General features: G+C 36.7%; 2 protein-coding genes across 3 annotated transcripts; one reads left to right on the plus strand and one right to left on the minus strand.

The window, feature by feature from the left end:
- Positions 1–14: 14 nt before the first annotated feature.
- Positions 15–2,848, plus strand: LOC113507576. The gene is made up of 6 exons (XM_026890423.1): positions 15–258; positions 687–847; positions 1,096–1,252; positions 1,838–1,897; positions 2,162–2,327; positions 2,411–2,848. The coding sequence occupies exons 1-6, from the start codon at positions 19–21 to the stop codon at positions 2,458–2,460; spliced, it is 834 nt and encodes a 277-aa protein (XP_026746224.1). The 5' UTR covers positions 15–18; the 3' UTR covers positions 2,461–2,848.
- LOC113507577 (UPF0047 protein YjbQ-like) lies at positions 2,593–8,240 on the minus strand. 2 transcript variants are annotated; one of them, XR_003401879.1, is made up of 4 exons: positions 7,659–8,240; positions 7,328–7,464; positions 6,587–7,195; positions 2,593–6,285 (listed from the first exon to the last, which is right to left on the minus strand). XR_003401879.1 is itself a non-coding variant. In XM_026890424.1 (3 exons), the coding sequence occupies exons 1-3, from the start codon at positions 7,813–7,815 to the stop codon at positions 6,211–6,213; spliced, it is 369 nt and encodes a 122-aa protein (XP_026746225.1). In that variant the 5' UTR covers positions 7,816–8,053; the 3' UTR covers positions 2,593–6,210. The 2 variants fall into 2 exon arrangements, 1 of the variants encoding a protein (XP_026746225.1); XM_026890424.1 differs by lacking the exon at positions 6,587–7,195 and having other exon boundaries at positions 7,659–8,053.
- Positions 8,241–11,036: the final 2,796 nt, after the last annotated feature.

The raw sequence follows: 11,036 nt of genomic DNA on the forward strand, positions 1-11,036 counted from the left end.
AAGATGCCGGGACCGCCGATGGCGGGCTGCATAGTACAGTATGGCGGCAACTGGGTAATATTGTTACTCTTTAGATCGGCAGCGAATGGGTTAATTTGCATTACAGCCGTGAGTAAAATCTCGACCAAACTCCGAGAAATGGGTGACAGACTGGTGGCTACCAACGAAGACATTCAGAAGAGCCTGACGCAGAGCAACACCATGACTGAACGCGCATACAACGACATCACTATGAGCTACGAAACATTGCGGACTGAGGTAATGAACACAAAAAAAGTTAAGAAAAATGATTTCTTGATATCGATAACTAGTGGTATATAGTACTTGAGGCTACCAGCATTTTCAATACCAATACAAGTGAAACAGCGCACTACACACTCCAAAAGTAGTTCTATCTTGGGCGAGGAAGAGAGATGTTGGTCTATGCTGTCCATTGCGGTGTCACATTTCCAGCACCATAATATTACTTTGAAATACTTTGAGACGTGGTGGTAGATCCTCTGAACTGCAATAACCTTATAACCACCCACTGTTGCCACCTGAATTTGTCTTGCCAATTTTCCCAATCGCAGATTTAAACTTTATGCATAATGTTACTTTATGCAATAAAAAACTGAGAGCTAACTGCATAGACGTAATAGCGAAAATGAAGAAATGAATGTCTTTAAAATTCCAAATCTTAACAGGTTCAGTTGCTATCGAAGAGCGAGCAAGTTATCCTGGATACGGCCGACAATGTGGTGGCGACGCGCAAGCGCATCGAGTACGGCGTGCACCAGATACTTGTGGAGGTCGGGGACCTCATCAAGGTGCAACAAATTCACATGAATAGAACTGTTAGCGACAAGTGAGTACTCAAACCATTACACATGAAATTTATTCACTACAAATTTATTTGCGAAGAAATAAATATGTATAGGTAAGAAGTTCCAAAGGTGCTGTCCAGCTAAATGGGAACGGTCAAAAAATAATTAATGTTTTTTAATTTACGTTTCGTGATAGTAAAAATGAATTCGTGTATTAGTTTATTTGAAGGTATAGGTAAGCAGAACTGTAAAAAAACATGAATAATGGAACAATGATTAACGTTTATAGATTGGACAGCATCGAGTCAGCTATAACCAAGAACCAAACGAATGCGCTGAACGCCTTGAATGCTCACATCGCAGCGGAGATGTCACAGGTGTGGCGGCAGATCGGTATCATGCATTCACAGATCATGATGAGCCAGAATGCATTGCACAATCTCTCAGTAAGTATGCAATCATAAACTGCCTAACAAAATTATATTTAGTGCAGAGATCATGTAGTTTAGTCTCTCTATTGCACATTATTCTGGTTAATTTGTCATTAACACCTTTCTAAACTCGAAGCTTTTCTTATATCAATTTATTTAAACAACTGCCGGTGCTTCTCTAAAAAAGTCCAATTCAGGACTGCGGATGCTATTAGATTAATTGATTTAAAGTTTCGAGGTATAAAGCCTACTTAAATAAAACTTTTTTATATGCTTTTAATAAAAAAAAAAACAATATTTTCATATCTAAAAACTGCGTATTTCGTTTTAAGTCTGCACATGAGGCGATTCTTATGCAGACCTTAAGAGTTTCATGCATGAAACATTAACTATTCACGGATAACGTCACGTGATACTCAGTGTGCGATGTAAACACAGCTTAACATTTCACTGGTCTCTGGGGAACGTACGTTATTTAATTATTTTCCAGTTAATCCCTTTAAACATCAATTTCTGTAACTACATTGCAATAGTCACGCATCGTATAATGGCTTGTTAGTTTTAATTGGAATAACAACTAACATAAACTTTCATTTGCAGGAAACATCCGAGCAATACATTAACAGCAGTACGACAACCATGGACACAGTAAAGAAGGAAGTAAGTCACATTATACCATACGAATAGTGAACAGACACAAACAATTTCAAGGTATCTGTATTTTTCTGAATACAACTAAGGATCAGAAATCTAAGAATCGTTAATACTGCATTGGTATCTAAGTCGCAATGTTCTTCGTACGCAGAGCACACATTTACAGTAGTCCACCCTGTTGACATTACATTAAACATCGTTTTTTTTTTTGTCTAAACAAGTAGTAATAAGTTGTGTAACATTAATGACAACTATTGTGCGGGTTCCCAGGTCGACGGCATTACGACACGCATCGTAGAGTTAGGTGAAAACCTTAACTATGTGCTCGGCAAGCTGTCGCTGTCTACACAAGAGTTCCGGCAAATGGCCATCAGCTTGACGAAGGCTTTAGACAGCGCTAAGAAGATTAGCAGCACTGTGCCCACTTTGGCTGAGGGTAAATTATTATTTGAAGTACAAAAACAAGATATAAAATGGACCTTCCTGAATTTGTAGAAAATAAACGTATTTGCTTTTCAGATGCTGGCCCCGGACCTCACAAGATTGAAAGTGATGAAAAAACAACATAATTATTAAGCAACTGATACCAAATAACATAGAGATAGTTAATAACAATTAAACATAAGTTTTTACCGCATAGACTATTAATCGTAAGTCGACTGACGTGAGGTGTTTTGTATGAAAATAAAACTCGTATGATATTAACTTTTGCAAATATTTAATCTCTTTCATAATTGTGGATCTATATATTTATATTGTACAAGTTATATGATACAATCAAATTTTTTTCGTGACAGATATCCCAACGTCATATACAAGTGAGCGCAAAAAACCAACAATATACAACTGACAAAGATCCTCTAAGAAAAACGTGAATCAATCAACTGTACAATCATAATATTGATATAATAACTTTTACTGATCTTAAATAATATACATACAAATTATTTGTCTTTCTTTTTGGTTATTTATTAATCTTGAATACAACCTCATTTTCCTAAGTGCAATTAATATTAAATATGTTTAACAAATGAATGACGCTTACTTGTTTGCTAAATACATAAATAATTTGATAAAATGTGCCCTATTTATTGAACTGTTACATTACATAATATATTTAAACATTACAACAGAATACATGAAATAACAAATAATCACTTGATACAAGTATTAACATCGGCTAATTTGATAACTGCGGTTAAGTATTGTACGATTTCGTAGCTTATGCACCTCGACACCTTAGTGGCCATACAAGCAGCGGCACTCACTCTAAACAAGTAGATTATCAATGTGTGGTTCATTAACAACTGCGAGAACTATAAACTATTAGAATTCTGTGGTGCAGCCAAACTGACAACCGTATAAAACACAATTACAAGGCAACATTTGTTTACATAGTCCCTAAATCTGTAAACATTAATTATATACATAATACAGGTACTCGTCGATCATACAGCCACTAAAATGTATGTTTACATAAAATATTAGCACTCAATTTACATAATCAACTTGTTTTATCTGGATGGGAGTTGGGAGTCCACTTAAAGGTAAAACACTAGACTTATTCGTTGTTAGTGAACAGCCTAACTGGGGACATCTCTAGCCTATATTATCACGGTTCAACAAAACATGCCCCGCGACAGGAATGTCTTAAGATAAACAAAAGGAATGTTATTATATGTTGCGAACCAGTCGCTTTCGTCTTTGAAAACTTATCTACTTAGTAGGATTTCGGATTACTAATAATAAGTATATTGTATTTACTTTTATTTATTTTACAATATAATGACATTTAAAAGAATGTTTTTATTTTGAATATTAAAACCAATAATATAACAAACAGGCAAATCTTCATGGCAGTGGCATACATTACACCCATACACCAATAGCACTTGAACATTTTTACATTACGATGAATCATTATGTACATGGATAAACGTACATGTACACTATATTTATGCAAAAAATATTTACAAGTCCTTAATTAATTATGTGTTAAAAAGCACTTAATAGCCAACCCTTTGCACACACCTCCGAGAACAATCCAAAAAGTTTATAAGAATGCAATAAAATTTTAAGCGGTAAAAAAACTGAGATAACGCGCGAATCTATTGTTACATAGAACATTGATAATGCACACAAGGTAAATTATTCATATGGATAATTAATAAACAATATATTCATTCGAAGCGTAATTAAGCTTTATAAAGCTGTTTAGATAATTCCAAAAACGATTCCTATGACTACCATGATTTATAAAAAAACTTAAAAATTGTTTAAAAGTTAAACGTGAATCTATCAAAAGCCCGAATATGAACGTACAACAAGCTCCCTAAGTGAAGTAAGTTCAAGCAGTCCATGAGATGAACCATACCATCAATGTAAGACATCTACACTTTGTACAATGCGGTATCAAAACAACGTGTGTGCGGCGTGTCGCGATGACGCGGCGAGCTCGCGTGTCGCGTGCCACTGTCAACACCGCTTAATAAATATTTACTTAACGCAACGGTACCCTACTATTTATAATTTATTAACTCCTAACTAAGTGTAAAATTGTGCCACACAAGCGATCTCGATGGGACATCTAAAGCCGAACGCAACGAAACGGTCGCAAGCGCGCCGCGTGCGAGCCCGAGACGACGTCTACTGAGTTCCGCTGTTGATGGAATGTCGAACATGGAATGAGTATTATAAATTCCTGTAAAACGACAAGGTTCTCAACCCTGTAAAATTAGTGAACCAATTACATTATGTAATTTCCACTACGACTCGTATCATACAAAACACCCGCTACTGATTACTCCACCTGATAACTATGTATAATAATGACTATGCTCAAATTTAGATTCAATTTGGAGCCCCCTATCGCAATAATTTTATTACTTTATCTAATTTATATAGATGTGGCCGGATATAAAGGTGACGTTTGTATACCCTAATACCGTTCACATTCACTTACATTATACTAATGTTTGTTATGTGACATGGAACTTACATAGGAAGACATTACAACTATACACATACGCCTTTATAGACATCGCCAAATTAAATTGTTTTCACCTATAATTAGTATATTCTGTAATCGTGAAATTGATTGCATCCGTAATATAATCGACGTAATAAACATGTAAACATAGCAACAAATGAATGGAAACGGAACACCTAGGAGCGTAGTGTCAGAGGGCGCGAGTGTACAGCGCCGGAGAGCGTGTCACCGGCCCGGGCGCCCGGCCACGCCGGCCGAGTTCAGTCTTCGCGACTCACAAACCGAGTCTCGGAAACGAGTCTGCAAATTAATTCTTGACCACCCCATAAATTCGAGGCACTTACATGATCTTAAGAGTAATGATATACAACTACTATCTAGTGGTACCAAATGTTAGCTCTTTGTCATCCCGCGAAGGACCCGTTGATACAACGGGTGTGACACAATTAAAGCTATGGACATGTTCCACGTACTAATCGTTAGTAAAGTCTAACCTAACACGGAGAGAGAAGGGAGCTATCATACACGTACAAAGTACTTAACTATAATAACCTACATTCAGCTCTTAAAACTTACACGAACTGACCGTTAACCAGTGCGATTACATACAAAATTGGTGTAGTAAAATGAGTGTCCGAATCCATAAAAATGTCTAACGTGCTGCCATGTTAAAAAATATAGTGTCTCCAGGTGTACTTTGAAAAAATTTGAACGAGTGCAGTAGTGAAAAATATTCGATCCTTTCAATTCATTACTTCTTATTTCATATTTTCTCCTAACGTATTATATGATCACTAATGGTAAAAGTAGGTACCAGATGAACTCCTTCAACGATCGAACCGAATCTACGAAGCGGAATGTCACAACGTCCACGCGTGATCTATTTACATTATATCGACAAGTTGCAATAACAAAACAACAATTACTTTATGTATACTTTAAAACCATCGCACATAATTTTTATGTACAAGTTCAACGGGTTCAGCATTAATTTCGACTGAACGTAACATTAATAGGGTCTGTGTCCGCGTGGCACCTCGCCGCGGGCTGGGCGCTTTTCGAGCTACTCGACACCGGAGCGCCTTCAATTCCTATAACGCTATATTACAAATAGGAGCTCGGCTCGCACAGGCCCGCGTGTGAGGTGGCACGCGAGGCGTTACAAAATATTTATCTTATGTACATATTGTCGCTCGAAGATAAGAGTAAGAACTATGTCTATCTTAGGTGTGGGATATAAAAGGTGTCGGCGCGGGGTTTACCTCCGCGTGCTTTTGGAGGAGGGGCGCGAGTGAGAGTGTGTGTGGGGGGTCGCGCCCCCCCCCCGCTCCTAACTGGAACACGACGCGGCCGACACGGGCGACAGCGGCGAGTCGCGCGGGCAGCCCGACAGCGTCACTACCACCTGCGAGGACCACACATCTCATTACTTATGTATCATTTAAGGGGTAACAAGAATAAGTCAGTAGTTTGACTAGCTCAAATCTTGGTATCAAAGAATCAGTAAAAAAAACTGCATTCAATAATGTCAGCCTGGCATTATTCACTACAGATTGAGGACCTCCCCTCTTCTCTCTTAACATATTTCCAGGTTGTGCTTTACTTATAACTTGCCAGTAAGACGTGACTTAATATTTCCAATATAAACCTAATCCAATATGTCTAGATTAAGATTTCATATCATTTTTATATAATTTAGACCATACCTTTCGGCTGCCAGCGTGATTCCTATGCTCGCAGATCATTTATCTAGATGCTAGATTTGTTTAATCATATTATGTCAAAATTAATGCAGTAAACGGTATTTGCAGATTGTGTGTACACAGAAAGTACTCAAGAAATTAAGATTTGCTCACAATCAAATGAATAATAAATCAAATTAGCTAGTCACTGCCTGTATGTAGTAAATGATGTGCTAAGTTTCCAATAGCTCTATTGTTTTCTTAACCTTCAACACTAATTCTCATACTTGTATTCTGTGCATTTAAAATAAGTCATGCTTCACATACAATATTAACCAATACAAGATACAAATTGCACATTCATTATTATTCCACTAGCAGTTTAGTGTTAAAAATAAACTTAAGTTAAACATTTATCAAGCACAATGTCATAAATGTTGTATTAACCTTTTACTCTTATATATACACACTGATATGATAATTTAATTGTTGCCTTGGTGTTGAAAAGGCCTTCCACATCTAATTAGAATTTATAAACAAGTCTCTTGTTGTTTTATAATATTGTTCCTTCACATATCCTTTAACTATTATAAAATCAGTAGCACAGGTGAAATATGTCAGCAAGGCAGATTCCTATAGAGAGCAAAATTATTAAACTTTGATAGACAAATAACATGACGTAAACAAGTTAATAGTCATATCAAAATGAATGCAGCAATGTCAAAGATTAAATGTTAATGAGTGATTAGCACAACAAACACTCACCATGTCGTCAGGGCCCTCGCATGAGTGGCGGTAAGGCAAGCCCTCTGGCACAATTTTGTTGAGCATCATCTCCATATCGTCTCTGACATCAGGGTCCCAACTCTCGTTGAGTGCGAGACTCGCCGATGTGTGCATTACTGGAAACAACATCCGTTGATCAGCTGGCTACCGTGCTTTCATCATTTTGAAACTATATCACATCACTTTTTCATAACACTTCACGTCAACGTAATAAAATAGCATGATAATATTTGAAGGATTAATGTGACAGTCTGCAGGGATGCAGCATCGGCGGCAAGACAAGAACGCTGTCACAGCACCGAATACTCACTTTGGATATGGCAGAGGCCGACAGCGAACTGCGAGAGCTCCGGCACCTGCTTGAGGATCTCCTCAGTGACAAGGTGCACGCCCCGGTGCTGCGGCCTCAAGTTCAGCTTCCGTTGAAACCACGCGGATCCGATCTGAATTCCTCGGTTCGAGGCCATGTTTAATTTTTTAAAACGCTACAGAGTGACCGCAAGAACACAAACGATCTTACACAACATCACTTAGAACAATCTTTACATGAATTAATCCACAATTATCATAAAAGATTCATCTTCGATCTTTAAATAGTAAAAAATATAACGGAGGTTATAGGACAGATTCGACACCCTATTTTCTGCGGGAAAGTGAAACAGTCTTCAAACGAAAGAGAAAAACGAATTTAATGTTGTCAATGATAAAAATGTACTGAACCACCATGGATTTCATTCATGAAATTTTAGAACTGCCTATCAAAAAATATCATGTTAATTGATTTATTCAATACAATGATTAATTAGTTTGTCATAAATCAACCGAAATTGATAGATTCTAATTGTCATAATTAACATTTATTTAAGAGAACAAATGAAAATCAACACGTTTTTTTCAAGTAACACAAACCGTTATTTAGTGTCGTTTTATTAATTAGTATCTTTTTAATAATTAATTAATAACGTCAATAACGTTATAATCAAAATCATCAATATTGTATTTAATTAAACAAATAAGAAACACTGGTTAGTCACGGCCCAATGGTGATAATGTCGCGTCCCTAACTCGCAGCGCTGACTTTTTGTAGATATAGCAACATTCATTGCGTTTCTGTAGTTGGACGCGGTAAATTTAAACGAAAAACTTTATCGTTTTTGATAAGATTTTACAACTTACCATTAAATAAACATTAAGTCAATAAATGATATACTTTACATAATTATTTGATTTGATTTTATATAGTCTAGTCGTATAGAGGAAACGTAAAACGGAGGAGTCAATTAAGGTTTTACGGGAGTGCCGGCTGTTAATATTTCTAGGTGTGGCATAAAACCACTCCTTGGAATAGGAACAATTAGTTCCCACCTCAATCGGAATAATTGCGGACGCGTTTTTGTTTTCTCAGTTTGAGACTCGCTGATCGCGAATTATACACAAACATGGATCCCCTTATGGATATCATTAATAATTCTGAAGAGCCTGAATGGCTCGAAAAATCCGTGGTTGGCGATCTGAGGCTCTGGCAAATTATGTTTTTATGTGCAGCTAGTCTTGCCTCCCTAAGTAAGCAAATACAAACCTTTCCTGCGTTACACTACCATGATTATCAATGGTCCTTTATTTGAGACTTTATTTTCAGTTGTGATAGTGTGTTGCTGCTTCCGGTTCCGTATTCCTCGTACAAAGCAACAGATTGAAGCAGACTACCAAAGAAGAAAGATTACCTCGAAGTTTCGCCAGAAATTGGAAACTATACAAGATGCTGAAATGGATACTATGTCTTTAAAAGATGGTCACTTAATTTCACTTATACATATTCTCTATGATTGCAAGTTCCCTATATTTCAATTTTTTTTACAATTTGCTAACGAAGTAAACTGTTTTTAAAGACGCTTTCTACGTAAGCCACGAATAATAATTTTGAATATACTATTTTGCAAATATGAGGCAAACTCTGTGTACGTACTATATACAGATTTTAAGCCAGGTTCAAACCGACTTCAATACATACAAACGATGTAAATGCATGATAAATCTAGTCTGGTCGATGCATTTTATTTATAGTTATTGCAAATTTGGATATAGGTAAATGGTGTGATTTCCCATAACAATTGGCATGCGCCCACTATCATCTAACACTTTGAACACAGTCTTACCAGTAAGTCCAATAAGGTGTCTCTGTCCCCAATTAGACATGAGCGTGAGCTTCACTTTCTTCGCGACATACTTGATCTCTTTCTCCTGGATATCCAAGGCCTCCAACAGGGCTGTAGGGCTCATGTTATGATTGCTATCGTTCGCAGTGGGGGGTCGCTTGTCAATCGTGTTGGAGTAGTCTTGCATCGGTTCGTTGTCTTTCAACAACGCTTGGAAGTTTTTGTCGTTAAGCATTACGGAGTCTAAGATTATTGGATCCTTGGTGAAGAGGATTGTCTGTAAGTTGTTTTTCATTGTTAAGTCCGGATAAGGAATAAAGATCGTTGCAGTAAAAGGTTCAGATTTACTATTTTACTTATTTTTTTTCTGAAATAGAATTGCGGGAAAAGAGGTATTTCTTCGAAATGATAAATTTCCTTTATGTAACAACATGTCATCGTTTGCTACCGTGTAATTAAATATTAAAAAGTGCGTCAATGGCATTCCATTGTCGTCGTTAAAGCTAAGTTAAATGTTCCTAGAAATGTGATCGATTTTGCCATGTTCATGTTTTATAGAAGGAAATACAACTTCTATAAAATAAGGTGTAAAAGGCATCGAATGTGAGTCACGTTTTTCACATAACGAACACATACGAACAAAATGTATTGTTAGAGTACAGTCAGCAATAATGGTTGGTTAACACATGTAGAAATTGGTGTTCAATACGTTTTTAGTATTCTTCGGGTATCAAGCCTATTTTGTAACGAATTGTACAATAGCATTAATTGAATTCCATTGTATTCAGCTGTTTTGAAAACAGATTTTTGTTGCTGACATTACTTGAATACCGAATGGTATAGAATTGTTATACTTACAGACCTGAAGGTTAAGGTTAAACATAAACATGTTGCAAATCCAATCACGAAAGTTATTATAAACTCTCTTATCAAGGAACGTGATCAAATAAAATACCGAGTACTGCAGCCTTGGTTGTATCGAATAGAGCATAGAAACATGGTTCGCCGCTTAAGTATACCTATAAGATGCCGTTTTCTAAAATCTGAAGTATACAATTCCTATTTAAACTTTTGTCTGCTTACCCCAAAATATTGCAAATTTGCCCAATTTCGCAGTTTCGCGCTTATCGTGAATTGGTCTTCTCATACGAAGTTGTAACTAGTTTACCAAAATTTGTTTCGAAATACTTAGATCGAATGAATTATTAGATTAAACGGTCTGCTTAATTACTTTCCTGACATTTTACCTTATATACGATTAGAACTCACATCTCCAAAGGTAGGCAGGGGTCCTTTTAATTCGCCACTGGAGCGGGCGATCTCTCCGTGAAATATGATCTGATCATCCAGCTTGATCTGAACCAGTTTAACCCCACGCGCAGAATATATGCGCGACTTGTTGTAGTTCTGGAAAACGAATAATTCAGCTTGGCAAACAATAGTCTCATGTTTGCTAAGGTTTTTTTCCTTGATAATTATTTGAATCTGCTGACCTGGCACCCATTTAATTTGACCAACCTTACCCTCTTCGT

The sequence above is a fragment of the Trichoplusia ni genome, unplaced genomic scaffold, assembly GCF_003590095.1.
Source record: "Trichoplusia ni isolate ovarian cell line Hi5 unplaced genomic scaffold, tn1 tig00002925, whole genome shotgun sequence".
Lineage (NCBI taxonomy): Eukaryota > Metazoa > Arthropoda > Insecta > Lepidoptera > Noctuidae > Trichoplusia > Trichoplusia ni.